Source organism: Lemur catta, chromosome 17 (genome assembly GCF_020740605.2).
Source record: "Lemur catta isolate mLemCat1 chromosome 17, mLemCat1.pri, whole genome shotgun sequence".
NCBI lineage: Eukaryota > Metazoa > Chordata > Mammalia > Primates > Lemuridae > Lemur > Lemur catta.
The window spans coordinates 15,233,772-15,249,140 of NC_059144.1; the positions used below are offsets into that span (position 1 = coordinate 15,233,772).

Consider the following 15,369-nt stretch of genomic DNA (forward strand, 5'->3'; position numbering starts at 1 on the left):
AGCTTCAGGGAGGGTTAGCTGGTTCTCACCCGTGGCCTCTGCCCCTGACACCACCTTCTCTTCTCCACAAACAAGAGGATTCCCGGCTCTGGCCTTCACTCTCTGACTTGCAAAGAACGGCAGAGGCAGGATGGTGATGGTAGCTTCCATTTAAGGACATGGAGGAATTACTCACCTCACACTCACAACGCCCCTAGGGCGTGGACGCTCACTTAACAGTGATCCTAGGGGGTGGGCACTACCATTTATCCCCATTTTACAGGTTAAAACACTGAAGCACCAAGAGGTCAAGTCAGGATGATTACTAAAATTTTTATTTAAATCAATTAATACTTTCAACAATCCTCTGTGTTGAGTATTGCCATTTATCCCCATTTTAAAGAAAGGAAACTGAGGCACAAGGAAGTTAAGTACTTTGTTAAGAGTATACCGCTAGGAAACAGCAGAGCCAGGACCCAAACCTGGGCAGTCTGGCCAGGCCCACGCACTCCAGCCCTGCCCAACAGCCGCCCCGGCGTGAGGTCGTGGGCCTCGGAGCCAGCCTGGCCCGGAGTCCCAGCTCCACAACCCCAGGGCAACTTGTTCATCACTCGAGTCTCAGTCTACTCATCTCTAAGATGGGAACATCAGTAGCGCTTTCCTTTAGGGGTGTCCCAAGGATGACACACTGTCATGTGGATAGAGCTCTTGGCAGAGAGAACCTTCCCCGTAGGAATTGTTCCATGCGTGTTCCTTGTGCTTGTCCTCACTCTCACTGCTTATCCGGATGTTATCAGAACTTTTCCTGGCAATAAGTTGAGAGTTCACTCTTGCAGAGCCAGACCCACCGAAATTCACTGCCTGTGAGAGACCATAAAGCCAGTCTTGAGAGTCAGATAAACTCGGTTTGGATGGAAATCCCATTCCCACTGCAGACCATCTTTTGGACAGATCACTAGAGTTGGTTATATCTGCCGTGGGGGGGTGGTACCCAAAGCAAACATTAGGGTGGGCAGCACGTGCCCTCCCGACCAGCGGCCACGATTGGGGGGTTGGACTTCACAAACACCATGGCTGGAAATCGCCCCTGTTCCCCCTGCCCCACGTCTCCCAGGCTCCCGGGCCTTCCTCCTTCCGGGCAGGTTTGCCTAATGGGAGGCACAACCAGAAACAGGGACAGAAGAGGAATGAGCCGGGGTATGTGTCCCCATCTTGGCCTACTTGTTAGGTCTACAAGGCTGCGACCCCTCAGCGGCTCCAGCTCCCTGCAGAGGGCCTGGCTGCGGTTCCATCTTCCGCCTGCCGATGCCAGCGTCCGGGCTCTGCCCTCCCTCTGTCCCTCCACCCTCAGCGCTGACAATGACTTTCTCCTCCTGCCTCTCACAGTCCCCTATTTGGCCTCTCAGCTGGGTAACTACGTCCCCTCGGTACATTCCTTCTTTTCGGTTGAGTGAAAGAATTCATTCATGGAAGAGTACCTACTATTAATATATGGTTCTATTTAAGTGAAGTTCAAGGACAGGAAAACTCATCCATGGTGACAGAAATCAGAACAGTGGTTGCCTTGGGGAGAGCAGAGGGGGACCAAGAAGTGGCCAGAGGGACACTCTGAGGGGATGGGAATGTTTTATACCTTGATTGAGGTGTTGGTTACCTGAGTGTGTACATTTGCGAAGACTCGTTAAGCCACATGCGTAACACCTGTGTATTTAACTGTGTGTAAATTGGACCTCAGTAAAATCAGTTTAGTAAGAAGAAATCCCTGTTTAACTACTGAGTGTTTTTCTAATTTCCTGTGCTGGAAACACATTTTTAATTTTCAAACAAACACAGGTAGACCGTAGAGGAGGATGTAAAATCGATGTGTTTCACTTTTTTTTCTTTCTATAAACAATAAAACACGAGACTTCCAACAGCATTTCACACCTGGGCTGGTTTATTTCAGGCTGTGTCCCCGGTCCCTGGGAGGCAGCCTTCATGCCCATGCAAAGCGTGCCTGCCGCTCAGTGCCCGGCGCACGGGAGGTGCTCGGGAAAGGGTAATCTTTGCTAATACAAATTGGGTTCCATGGGTCACTTGAAAGCCGGTTTTTCTGACTTTCTTCAAGACTGGGTGATTTCACCTGGCAGGCTTCACAAAGAATTCAGCCCTCTGAGTTCTGCCCCGGGTGGCAGGGCGTCCTCAGGCCCTCAGCACAAGCCTGACACACAAGTTCACGCACAGGCTTGTATTCAGGGACCATTTTATAAAACTCCAGGAAAGGAAGCAAAAGATTCAGAATATCTGTGTGCCCCCTCTTCGCTCTACCCCCAGAAAAGTGGCCAGCCCAGCCCTGCTGCAGTGTCATTGTAAGGGAGCGATTGTCCCATCTCCTGCCCAGGGCAGGTGGCAGAGAAAGCTCGCCATGTGCATGTTTGATAAAGGCTGAGTCTAGTCTGGGAATAGACCAGAACACCCTGGAAAGCTTGCCCAGCCTCCCAGGCTGTGAGTTAGGAAGCGGGACGAGGTCATGCACCCCCACTGTGTCTCAGGGTCCCGCGGGACCAGGCGGTTTGTGACTATTCTTGTCCCCCTGGGCCTGGATGGTAGACCCAAGCTCACAGAGCCACCTGCTGGGGACAGTGGGCATGGCGTCTCCGTTCCCAGCCAGGCTCTAGAAGGTTCTGATCAGTGTTCCGCGGCCCATGGAAGGCGGGCAGGGCCTGAGCAGGCACGGGCGGCGTTGCATCTCCATTACGCAGAGGCGGTTCTGGTTGGACACCCGGCTGGTCAGGCCCAGCCCACAGGTGGTCGAGCAGGGGCCCCAGGGCGTGCTCCAGTCTGGGCAGCGGCCATGGGGTGGGGCAGCGGCAAGGCCAGAAAACTGGGGTCCTGGGGGAAGAACAAGGAGTCAGCACTGCAAGATCAGGGCTTGGCTGCCAAAGCGACCTACCTGGCCACAGTGATGCACCAAGGTACTTAACATCTCTTGACCTGTTTCTTCTTATGTAAATTTCCTAACGGGTGCTTGTTGGGATGGAATAAAAGGATGGGTGTGAACTCGTAAGCTCCCTGTAAATGTTGGTTATTAGCCAACTAGGATAGTGCGGGTCTGGATGGCTCCCCAGTAAACATTAGAGCTTTCTCCTTCTGTAACTCCCTGGTGCCTTTGATAATAAGTAGCATCGCCCGGGCAGGAGGGGCCCAGCCGTGTGTACTGCTGCTGGGACCCCGTGGCAAGGATGCTAAAGATGCCAAGATTCCTGTGACCATGGTCTAGTTTTTCCTCCTCCCCAAGCCTCCTTCTTCCCCATTAATATTTTGATGTCCTTTCTTCCAGTCCTATGCCAGCGGTTCTCAACTAAGGGTGATTTTGCTCCCCGTGGGGATGTTTGGCAATATCCAGAGATGTTCTGGGTTGTCACAATCTGGGGGGAGGTGGCTAGTGGTAGAGGCCAGGGGTGATGCTAAACATCCCTCTTCAAGAATTACTTGCCCCAGGCCGGGGGCAGTGGCTCCCGCCTGTAATCCTAGCACTCTGGGAGGCCAAGGCGGGAGGATTGTTTGAGCTCAGGAGTTCGAGACCAGTCTGAGCAAGAGTGAGACCCCCGTCTCTACTAAAAATAGAAAGAAATTATACGGACAGCTAAAAATATATATAGAAAAAATTAGCCGGGCATGGTGGCGCATGCCTGTAGTCCCAGCTACTCGGGAGGCTGAGGCAGTAGGCTTGCTCGAGCCCAGGTGTTTAAGGTTGCTGTGAGCTAGGCTGACGCCACGGCACACACTCTAGCCCGGGCAACAGAGTGAGACTCTGTCTCAAAAAAAAAAAAAAAAAAAAAGAATTACTTGCCCCAAATGTCTCTTGTGCTGAGGTGAGAAACGCTGATTTCTCTGCACGTGTGTGCATGCACATACATATGTACACACATAGGAGAGACTACATTGGAGATGTGGATTCTTATCCTGCTTTGTATACATAGGGTGAGCTCATTGGCGCTCTGCTATGCATTGGAACGGATATCTCAGATTCTATCACTGGGATAAGAGCCACCACTGATGAAGTGCTATGTGCTGTGTGTGTTATACCTGCTTTACTCGTACTAACTGCTGTAGTTCTCACAACAATGCTATGAGGAGGATGCTATTATTATTCCCATTTTACCGTTCTAGCAATTGAGACACAGAGAAGTTAAGCAACTTTCTGAGTCACAGAGCAAGGAAGTGGCAGGGCTGGTGCAGACTCCATGCACCTAACCCCCCACGCCCTGCTGCCTCTCGTGCGTGGCAGCGGCATTTGCGGAACCAATCCTATCTTTCTGTTGCCTTTTTTATAAAGTCACAGTTATGCAATAATAACTTTTAAAAAAGCAACATAGCAACAACAAATCTCTAAGACTGAAGAGTTTATAGCAGAGGTAACTGTCTTCTCTCCGTCTCTGTCCACCCCCAGGCCCATGTCCCAGGGACAACCACCTTGCCTCGCTCAGTTTTGAGTTCTTTTTTCTATAAACCCAAATAATAATAAATAAATAATATATATTATCGATAGGCATCAATATAAACATACTAATATTATATATCATAATACTATACCTCGATCACATTATATAGTATTACATCTCTGCTATGAAATGTGAGAATTTGGTTCAAGTATCCTAATCCTCCTTTCCCCTCTCCACACTGCCACGTAGTTTTTATTTTTCACTATTTATGATTTTAAATGACATATTTAAATGGCTGCTTCTGGCTTTGCCACTTTTAAAGAGACCTGGAGTTATTTTACTCCTGTTTCCTGCATCTCAACTCAGCCACCGCCCCCTCCCACTTCTGATGTGCCCCGAGTCCTGGCACCTAACAAGAGCCCCACCCCTTCCAGTCCCCAGGCCCACGGCGCCCCTGGGGGGGGCCAGCCCCGCACTCACCCTGGGCTGGAAGGGGATGGTCCGGCTCCAGCTCAGATGCCTGGCGGCACACCCACTCCGGGCAGCACTTTCCAGGGACCTCGACCCTCCGGGGGTAAGGGCAGTCCGGGCTGGGCAGCCGGATGTCCTCGCTGCACAGCGGCACGCAGGTGGAGCCCCCGTCCTCGCAGCGGCAGAGGACCCTGCAGTGAGGCTGGAAGGTCTCCCCGTCCTGGTACCGGCGGCCATTCACGAAGCAGCTCCTGTCGTCCTCCTCTCCCCCTGCAGAGGAGAAACCCAGCACTGAGCCCCCAGCTCTGCATGCTCACTTTGCAGAGTGGCAGCGCTTTACAGCGTCTGAGCCCTGCCCGGGGCTCCAGCCCAGCGACCTGCAACTCTCCCCTCTCCACCACCAGCCTGCCCGGCATCGTGGCATCCTGGATCCTGGCACAGGGTTTGCGGGAAGACTGGCCTGGCTTGAGCCCCTGCTCTGCCCCCTCTTAGCTGTGGGCCTTGGCCAAGCGATTTCACTTCTTCTTGCCCCAGTTTCCTCATCTGCAAAATGGAATATAATGGTACTTATTTCACGGAGTGGTATAGATTAAATGAAATGATATATGTCACGATCCCAATGTAAAGGAGACCTTGAATATGTCCTAACTACTCTGTTATCATTAGTATAATTATTATGTATTAATAATAATAGTTAACTATTATATACACCCTGAGATTCAGGCAACAAACTCACTGTCCACCTGCTGTGTTGTACTCATCTTCCAGGTCAGGGCTTAACTTGCAGGCTGTGTGACTTTGGGTAAGTTACTTAACTTCTCTGAGTGGCCTGAGCAATAGCAATGATGAGAACAGTAATTTGTACCTTCGGGTTACCCAGGGCAATGTGTACATAGATAGCATCTGGCACAGTGTGAGGCAGGTAGTATGTTCTTGGAGACACTCGGAATGAAGCCCTCAGGATATGGGATTATTCCCACTTCCTCCACTGGACTTGAACTCCATGAGGGCTGGGGCTGAGTGTATTAATCCTGGCATCCCTCAGGGGCTGGCTCAGAGCCTGGATGGAACACACAGAACCTCAGGACATGCCCTTTGAATGAATACCTGGCACAAGGCTCAGCACAGGAGAGACACTGATAAAATAGTTCTGGCTCCTTCTAATTCCAGAGATATTTCCTGGGCCCTTCCTGTATGCCAACCACTGTGCTCCTGGACAGGAATAAGAAAGTTCATGCCGCGTTTGACTAGAGAGCCGCTCGGGAAGCGCAGACGAAGAAATAAGGTGTGTGTTTGCAGGTGAGCGGGGGATGTTCCTGGGGACCTGGGTGGCAATTGGGCTGGTCTGGGGAAAGGACTCATTGCAAGCAGGTTCTCCCAGGTCTTCCGAGAAAAACTCCAAATAGGTCCGTGCACACGCAGGGGTTTGGAACTGCACATACTTGGGTTCAAACCCTAGCTCCCACTGGCCAGCTGTGGGGTCTGGGGCAAGTTACTTCACCTCTCTGAGCCCGGTACCCTGCTCCTGGGGTTGCTGGAGGGTTACATGAGCTGGTGTCTTAAAGCATTCTGCCCCAGCCTGGCACAGAGCAGATGCTCAGCAGATGGGAGTGGGTTATGCTCATTCTTCGGGGAGGACAGGAGCAGAGTCAGCTCTCCCTCCTTGCTCTCTCCAGACCACAGCTATTGGGCTCCAAATCCCTGACCTTTTTGGCCCAGATCATGTGGCTGCTGGTTTTCCAGAAACCGCAGGGGCAGCTGCATCCTAATCCCCACCCTTGGGCTGGCCAAGCCCAAGTCCCCCAGCCTGACTCCGGTGCCACAGCCCTGGGGCCTCCTGGTCGCTGGGCTGACCTGGTAAACAGAGGGATTGTTTAGGAAAATCGGCCAGAGGGGTGATAATTTTAGCAAGGTTTCCTGGCACCTCCCTGGGGTCTGCAGCTCAGAGCTGGTTGGGGTTGGAGGTGGCAGTAAAGATCCCTGGGCAGCCACTCTCCCCGCCAGGGTGTGTACGGTCCCAAATACCACGAGGCACCTCCAGACTTACTGCTCTTGTTCTTCCCTTGCCACACATGCGGCTGTCCAAACCCTGCTCCTCCTTCCAGCCCTCTGCGATGTTCCTGTCACCATCCACTTCCCCAAATACTGCCTTCCTCTGGGTTCCCACAGCCTGTCCCAGGCACAGAGCACAGTCTTGTCATCTGGTGATTTCTGCATCCTTCTCGCCCTCTCAGAGTCCTTTGCAGGGGCAGGAACAACAGTATTATTATTATTTTTACCTTCAGCCACTTGTAAACTGTGTGACCTTGGGCAGATGACTTAACCTCTCTGAGCCCAGTTTCCTTATCTGCAAAATAGGGATAATAATAGGACCTACCTCAACATGAAGGATAAAATGAAATCATGTACATCAAGGACTTGCTCACAGTACGTGCTCAGTAAATGGTTCCTGGTACTGCTAGCCCCACTAGAACTAGGGTTATTATTTATTCAGCAAATATTTACTGAGTGCCTCTGATGGCCCAGGCACTGCTGTAGGTACTTGTGATATAGCAATGAATAAAGCAGGCAAAACACCTGCCTTCGTTGGAGCTTTCACCCTAGTGGAAATAAACATAATAAACAAGTAGGTTTATTATGTCAGCTGGTGATGAGTGCTAGAAAAATAAAGGAAGGTTAAGGAGTAGGGGAGGGGCTTGCAGTTTTTGAATATGGTGACCAGGGAAGGCCTCACTGAGAAGGTGACATTTGAGTATAAAGATGAGGGAACTCGCCCTACAGGTATCTGTGGGCAAAGAATGCTGGTGGGGGAAGAGCCAGTGCAAAGGCCCTGTGGCAGGAGTGTACCTGGTGTATTTAAGGAATGGTGAGGAGGTCAGTGTGGCTGGAGCAGAGAAAGGGAGGGAGAAAAAAATAGGAGCAGGATCCTGTGGTGCCTTGTAGGCCACTATGGGGACTTTGGCTTTTACTCCGAGGAGGTGGGAAGCCACTGGAGGGTTCAGGGCAGAGGAGGATGTACGCTGAGCCCTCTGCCTGCTGTGTTGTGAATAGACTAGGGTCAAGGACAGAGGAAAGATACAATTGCGGGGCTGCTGCAAAGTCCAGGCAAAGGATGACAGGGCTGAGACCAGGGTGGTGGCCGTGCAGGGGCTGAGAGGTGTCGGATTCTGGAAATACCGTGAAGAGTTTGCAGGTGAAACGTGTGTGGGGGTGAGAAGAAGAAAGACATCAAGAATGACGCCAAGGTGTTGGGCCCGAGCTGTGGGAAGGACGGAGACGCTCTCTACTGGCTGGGGAGGCTGCGAGTTCGGGGGGTGGGAGGTCAGAGCTCAGCATTGGACGCGCTGTTGGTGCGATCGTGAATCTGCAGCATGACACATGGTTGGAGTGGGCCCTCGGAGAAGGTTGGTAGAATGAGTAAGTGACAGAGGTTTTCTGGCAGCACGTTCCCTGCAGAGCCCAAGACCAAGACTGAGCCTCTGTGGGGTCTCAGCTGGACTCTGACTCACCTGTGCTATTCTCCAGCTCCAGCTGGAGAATATAAACTCAGTTCAAATCATTAAACGTTCTTGAGCACCCACCGTGTTGCCAGACCAGGCTTGGAAGCTGCAGGAAGGACCAGGGACCAAGTAAATCCTTGGCCCGCAGGTGTTTGAAGTCTGAATTAAGATGGAATAAGAAAATCCCCTTAAAAAAGTTATTGACAACAGCAGCCACTATGTAATAATCATATGCTGTCTGTTAGGCAGTTGAGGTCACGCAGCCTAAGGTCATGGAGCTACCTCCCTGAGTTCAAATTACTGCTCTGCCACTTATGCACTGTGTGACCTTGGGCAAGTTCCCTAACCTCTCTGTGCCTCTTATTTCCATTTATAAAATAAGGGTAACATTAGTACCTACCCCATATGGCGGTTGTGAGATAAAATGAGTTGCTATTCATGAAGCCCTCAGTGCCTGGTAAGGGTTATGGAAGTGTTCAACAAATAAACTCTGGCAAGTGCCGTTTAGGCGTGTCACGGAGAATTTAAATAACAGCCTTGGATGCTAAATGTTACTTATCTTGGTTTTTTCAAAGGCGATCACCGTGAGTTTGTATAACAAAACATCCCTTTCTCCTTCCAATAAGCCCCCAGTCAAAGAAAGCACTTAACAAGGATTTACTATTGATAACTTTCTGTCTCTAAGTTTTATTGTTGTTTTTTGAACAAGGCTTTTCCTATAGATGGAGTCATTGTCAATGATTCATGAACCTCTCGCTCTGTCTCTCGTTCTTATTTTTGTTAAAGTGACATGCACATAGATGAAAGAATTAAATAGTTCTACAAGGTTTATTATTTAAAAAAAAAAAAAAGAACAAACAAATGCTTACCTCTTTCTAGTTCTCTAACGCAATGGTTCTCAACTGGGGATTTTTGCTCCCTGAAGACATTTGACAATGTCTAAAGACATACTGTCACGACTTGGCCGGGGGTCGGGGCAAGGGTTGTTCCTGGCATCTAGTGGGTGGAGTTCAGGAGGATGCTGCTCAGTCTCCTATTATGTGCAGGACAGCTCCCCACCCCCAGCAAAGAATTATCTGGCCCCAAATGTCACTAGAGCAAGCTGCCAAACCATGCCCTAAAGCGTCAGAGGATACCATAATCTAGAAGAGTGGTGAGAAATGTAACATGTTCAAGTTCACCGGTAAATAGCAAACCCAAGATTCAAACTGGTCTGAGGGCTCCCACTCTGGGAGGAAGATGGAATGGAATGTTCCTTTAGAGCCTGTCAGACCAGGTCCCAAGCTGTGTGACATGAAGCATGTCAGTTAATACCACTGAGCCTCAGTTTCCTCACTTGTAAAATGGGTCTGAAAGTACTTACTGTCATAGGATTATTGTGAGGATGATGTGACTTGTGTAGTGTGCGCTTAGCACAGTGCCAGACACATATTATGCCCTAAATAAGGGGCTGCACTTTTATTTTCCCCAACGTGTTGTGAGGATCCTGAGAAGGGGTTGGTGGCTTCTGGTTGGAAGAATCTGGGAGGGCTTCTCAGGGGAGGTGTCTGAGCTTGGCTTTGGAAGTTGGCAATGATTTGGACAGGTGGGGGTGGGGGAGGGCGTCCAGGTGGTGGACATGATCTGAGCAAAGACCAAGAGGCGGGAAGTAAGGAGTGGGCCTGGGAGAACCTTGGGTCCCCAGGTTTGGCTGGAATGGGTGGTGTACCTGAAGAGGGTGAGAGGAGGGAGAGAGAGGAAGGTTGCCCTTTGATTCAGGCCCCCATGGCCTTGACCTCCCGCACACACCCTCCATCAGTCCCGCAAACCTGCTTACAGAAGCAAAAGTTCCCCTGGCCGCCGGGGCCCACCCCGGGCTTGCAGACCAGGCCCTGGCTTTCATCGCAGGGGTGGAGACGGTCGCAGGGCTCCCCCAGCCGCCGCGCACACACCCGGCAGCAGCCACAGCCATCCAGCACCAGGGGCACCCCCGGTGGGCACGGGGGCGGTCGCCAGGGGCAGTCACACCGTCCCGGGCATGGCTGGGCACACACCTGAAGAGACAGAGACCTCACTCAGCCATGGGCTTTTGAGGCGGACAGTGAGACCCTCACCGACCTGGCCCTGAACGCTGGCGGCCCCGTGGCCCTCCCTAAGAGGCGGTATGGCATTGTGATCAAGAGCAAAGACTGTGCACTAGAGTTCCAATTCTAACTCTGCCCTTATTGGCTGAGTGACCTTGGGGAAGTTACTGAAGCTCTCTGAGCCTCAGTTTCATCAACTATAAAATGGGGGCAATAGTAGCATCTCCCTCAGAGCATCGTTCTGAGGAGTACATGAACTGACGCAAGCCACACCCTCAGCACATGGCCTGGCATGCAGTAGGCGCTCCATGCGTTGAGCTCTGATGACCATCACGGTTAATTACAATGAAGGGCTCAGCTCCTGCTGCTAGAAGGTGACGGAAGGGCAGAAGCAACAAGGGAAGGATGAAAACGGCAGGGTATGGTGCATTTTCCAGCACGCGGGTACTTATCTTGAGGACTGAGTACATCAAACAGTATCATGGGTGTTTTTGGTCTTTGGAACAATCCAAACATGTTTCCAAAGCCTGGATGTGCACCAAATCCAAAGCCAGAAAACTTGGTAAAATACAAACTTCCAGACCTTCTCTGGCACTTACCAAATCAGTGCAGGACCCTGGAATCTGTATTTTTAACAAGCTGTTCGGGGGGCTTGTGACGTTCATGTAGGGTTCAGCACCTCCACCTCCCTCCCCATGCCAGGTACAGATGGGCCACTGAGCTCCAGAGAGAGGAAGGGCCTTGCCAAAGTCTGTTGGCTGCAGAGCTGGGAGCAGTCCCAAGTCCTGCTTCCCCAGTGAGGGCCCAGGGGCACTGGGCAGGGGTTCACTTTTTCCATAACAGGGAAAAGCCTGAGCCAGGGACCACCGCCCAGTGGCAGGTATCAACCCAAGTGACCCACCCTCCCCTCCCACACAGGTCGAGGAAACAACCAAAGCATAAATCGGGTGCTGTGGGCTCCCTGCTTGTCCATTTGGGGCTGGGGACCAAGATGCGGGTGTAATTCTCTATAATACCCCAGTGGCCCTGTCTGTCCATGGGGGAATGATTTTTAGTTTGGTAGGACCCTTAGGGAACTAGAGGGTTTTAACTAGAGTAGGGGAGATATACAGTTTAGGAAGGTGAAATTAGTGACTTCCTATCTCCCGCGTGTCCTCAAAGCAGGCAATGACCCCTTTGCCCTTAGCCCTGCCCTGCCCCACCCCAGTGTGCCCCCCGGCCCCCAAGCCCTGCAAACCCACTTTCAGTTGCCTGCAGCTCCCACCCTGGCCACCAGGGGCCACCCTGAACTGGCCCACCCGCCTCTGGTGGGGCCGCGTGGGGCTCCCACCTGGGGCAGCACCGGTGGCAGGTGGATGTGTGTGGCTGCGCGCCTGTGTGCCTCTCACGGGGGACCCGGTCCCATCTCTGCAGGATTTGCAGGTTCTAGAGAAGACAGCCCAGCCTCGCCCCTCAGGTGTGGTCTAGACTAGCGCAGCAGCATTACCGGGGAGCTTAGAAATGTGGCATCTACGGCCCGCAAATCTAGAGAGTCTGAGAAGAAATAGGCTGGACTTTCGGAGTTTCCTTCCAAACCACAGGCTCAGCGCCCTGGGTGTGCGGGCGGTGGAGGACTCCGACCAGACCTGGCTCTCAGGTCCCTGTCACCTGAAAACAGGGATGCCAGGAAATAGGCCTGCTGCTGCGACCTGGGTCCCTGCTGTGGGACCCCTGTGCCGGGCAAGCTTGGCAGGGGCTGGACTCTGCCGGGTCCCCAGGGCCCCTGGGAGAGGCTATTAATAACATCAATGACTGCAGCGGTCAGTTATCACGTGTTACACCACGTGTGTGCCATGTGCCAAGTGCTGTTGTCTAATTTAACCCTTCGATGTGAGGTACCATCCTTATGCCCATTTTAAAGATTTGGAAACTGAAGCTCAAAGCCGTATGGTAACACAGCCAGTAAGCGGTGGAGCCAGGATTAGAATCCACGTTCATGTGAATCCAAGGCCCAAGCTTAAGCTGTCCTATTGCACCCGGGTTTCCCCGGAGCTTTGCTGTGGTCACCAGGGAGAGGCTCAGTGGGGAAGCTCTGGGCCTGGAGCTTTCTGGGCGAGCGTTGAGATCCAGGTTCTACCACTGCCTTGCTCTGAGTGGTGACTGGGGTTAAATGAGCTCCTGGCCAGCTCTTTGGTCAACGTGACTTTGCTCGTTTCCAGGTGTCTGCCTCCTGCCCTGTCCCCAGCCCTGAGCCCAGAATCCTACAGCCTGCCTGGAAGACTTGAAATTCTCTCTCTGTGGGTTGCTGTGGCTCCCGTGCCAGCCATGACTAAGTCCCCGTGTTTCTGTGCAGGATGCCGCCTGGCTTCCTGGGACCAGGAAGGAGGGTCCCATTGGTCTCACCCCAGTGGTGAGTCTAGGACAGCTTTACATTGGCCTTTCACAATCCTGGGCCCCTTCTCCCTCCCAGGACCCCAATCACCTGCTCCAGCTCCCCAAGCTACCCACCCTGGCATCACATCCTGCCCTTCCCCTTCGAGAGAACAAACAGCAGGACTGGGTGCCAGCAGCGTTCTCGGCTTTCCCTGGCACGACTACGTGGGGACAGGAGAGAAGAGCTCCTGCCCGTGCTCCTCAAAGGAGCGTGAAAATACAGTGAGGTCATGGCTGTGGTGGGGCCAATCCCAAGGTTCCTGGAACTCAGCATTTGCTGCGGGGATGACACGGCTCAGTAGCTGTGGCCTTGGTCCAGGTTAGGGTAGGGAAGGTGCAGACTGGAGTCCCCCTCCCATATACACACTCATGTGTATCATGGGCTCTGCCACGCCCCTTCTCTATTGTACTGATGTTTCTTTGCTGTGTGGCTTTGGAAGAGTTGCTTACCCTCTCTGAGCCTCACTTGACTGAAAAGTGAAGATGATAATTCATTATACGGTTGTTGTGCATGTTAGGTGAGGTGGACATCCCACATGCCCTTTGATAAATGCCCCATGCAGCACTGGAGGAGAAGACTATTGCTGCATTGCAGTGTCCTGTCCCCCTGTAGCCAGGGTCAGTGGATCACTCACTGCCCAAGGACCCCACAGCATTAATTCTCTTGTAGAATGAACTTTCCAATGAGTGAGACACCATTCAAACATCCATACGAATCCTGACTCAGAGTCAGGCAATGCATGTCATGGCTTAAATGCCCCCCATTTATGATGGGGGTACCCACCCCTGCTTTGTAGAGGGGTGTGGGGATTGGTAATAGTCATTAAAATCCTCTTTTGAACATTTACCACGTGCCAGGGCCTGTGCTAAGCATTTTAGATGAATTATCACCAATGATCCTCACACAGGCATCAAGGACATTGTGCCCATTCAACTGAGGAAGAAGCTGAGGCTCAGAGAAGGAAAGGGACTTGCCTGAGGTCACACAGCAGGGCTGGCCAGAGGCAGCTCCCTGGCACCAGGGAGGGAAGCCTGGTTTGGGCACGGTGACCAGACTGTGCCCAGAGTGGGGCCCCGGAGGAATTCTGCCAGGGTGTCCCTGGCTATGATTTTACACCCCTGCCCCCTCCAGCCCGGACCCCCTTACCTTTGAGAGGAGGCAGAGGAGAGAGAAGGCCAGGAGGTGGGTCTGTGATGCGCCCCTCATGTCACTGTGTTCCCTGCAGAGCCAGCTTTGAGGCTGGGAGGCAGGACCTGTGGGTCTTTATGTTCCGGCGGCTGTGAGGTCACTCCCAGGCACACACACACACACACACACACGTACACACTGACCTTTTCATTCCTTGCTCCTCTCCCCATCCTCCTGGTCCCGGTGATGAGCCCATTTACCTGCAGGTGGGACTGTGGAGGCCACCAAGGGGGTGTCTGGCAGTGTGTGTGAAAGCCTGAGCCAATGCCAGCGCCAGGAGCTGTGACAGCCTGGCAGGGGCCTCTCTGACTCCTCCCAGCCCAAGAGGGCCTTAGCCCCAGCTGCTGCTGTGGCCACGGCAGCCCTACCCCAGACCCCTGGCCGAGCCCGGAGGGGCCGTAGATGCCAGGAGCGTTCAGCAAACACCCCCTTTGTGGATCTGACCCCAGGGCCTCCTGAGCCCCGAGGCCCGGGCTCCGGGCAGCCTCGGCTCAGCCTGCGGTTTCTGGCAGGAAGATTGGCAGCCACCCAAAGGTGGGTGTGACCCAGAGCAAAACCTCCCTGGGCGGCCTATTTGCTCTTGGCAATGAGGGGTCTCCCATGGCTTGCTCCCCGGCTCTGGAAGGTGGTCCACAGTGGGTGAGCCAAGCAGGCTGGACCTACTGTGTGCAGCACTTGCTTCCCACTGCTAGATGATCTGGTCAAACCAAATCCATTTCGATTAATTCAACCAACTCCGAGGCCTCCTCTGCAGGAGCAGGGGACACAGCACTGACAGGGCCCAGAGGGAGACAACAGTGGGAAGACAGGCGGAACTCCTGGGAATACCAAGGAGGGACCCTTGTTCAGACCAAAAGTGAGGGACAGCTTTCTGAAGGAGGTGTCATTTCCGAGAGCCGAGAAAAGAGAGGGTGAGAGAGGGCGGAATATTCCAGGCAGAGGGAACAGCACGTACAAATGACTAGAGGTAGGACAGAGCATGATAGCTGCCTGTTCTGGGAGCCAAAGGTAACTGGTATGACCGCAGCTTTCTGTGCAATGGGGAGTGTGATGTATGTAGTTGGTAAGACACAAATTCATACCACTAAGATTTGGGGACACCTGGAACATTCCAGCCACTGGAGGTGGGGAATGGAAAGACAGGGGCTTTGCCTATAGAATTTGGCAAAGATAATTATAGAGGTGATGCCAAGGGGTGGCTGGGGAAGGCTTGGGCCCTCATCACCCCCACCAGTATCCCAAACCTCAAAGTGATAGAGCTGGACAATAGAAGTTTCCAGAATGAGCAGTTGGTAAAGAGCAAGACCTGCAGGATTTTCAGCATGGAGGAG

General features: G+C 52.7%; 1 protein-coding gene across 3 annotated transcripts; it reads right to left on the reverse strand.

Annotated features, from left to right (window-relative positions):
* Positions 1–351: 351 nt before the first annotated feature.
* Positions 352–14,527, reverse strand: CCN5 (cellular communication network factor 5). 3 transcript variants are annotated; one of them, XM_045529160.1, is made up of 6 exons: positions 14,239–14,527; positions 13,997–14,111; positions 10,191–10,407; positions 4,884–5,144; positions 2,589–2,850; positions 352–840 (listed from the first exon to the last, which is right to left on the reverse strand). In XM_045529160.1, exons 2-5 carry the CDS (start codon positions 14,054–14,056, stop codon positions 2,633–2,635), a joined length of 756 nt encoding a protein of 251 aa, XP_045385116.1. In that variant the 5' UTR covers positions 14,057–14,111; positions 14,239–14,527; the 3' UTR covers positions 352–840; positions 2,589–2,632. The 3 variants fall into 3 exon arrangements, with proteins under 3 accessions (XP_045385116.1, XP_045385114.1, XP_045385115.1); XM_045529158.1 differs by lacking the exon at positions 352–840 and having other exon boundaries at positions 1,898–2,850; XM_045529159.1 differs by lacking the exons at positions 352–840; positions 14,239–14,527 and having other exon boundaries at positions 1,898–2,850; positions 13,997–14,216.
* Positions 14,528–15,369: the final 842 nt, after the last annotated feature.

Bases quoted from the DNA above. Each gene is read 5' to 3' on its own strand.
- CCN5 (XM_045529160.1), bottom strand. From the start codon at position 14,056: ATGAGGGGCGCATCACAGACCCACCTCCTGGCCTTCTCTCTCCTCTGC. The intron at 5,145-10,190 runs GTAAGCAGGTTT...TCTCCTCTGCAG, and splicing joins CCAGGGGAACTTTTGCTTCT to GGGGAGAGGAGGACGACAGG. The intron at 2,851-4,883 runs GTGAGTGCGGGG...TTCTTCCCCCAG, and splicing joins CCATCCCCTTCCAGCCCAGG to GACCCCAGTTTTCTGGCCTT.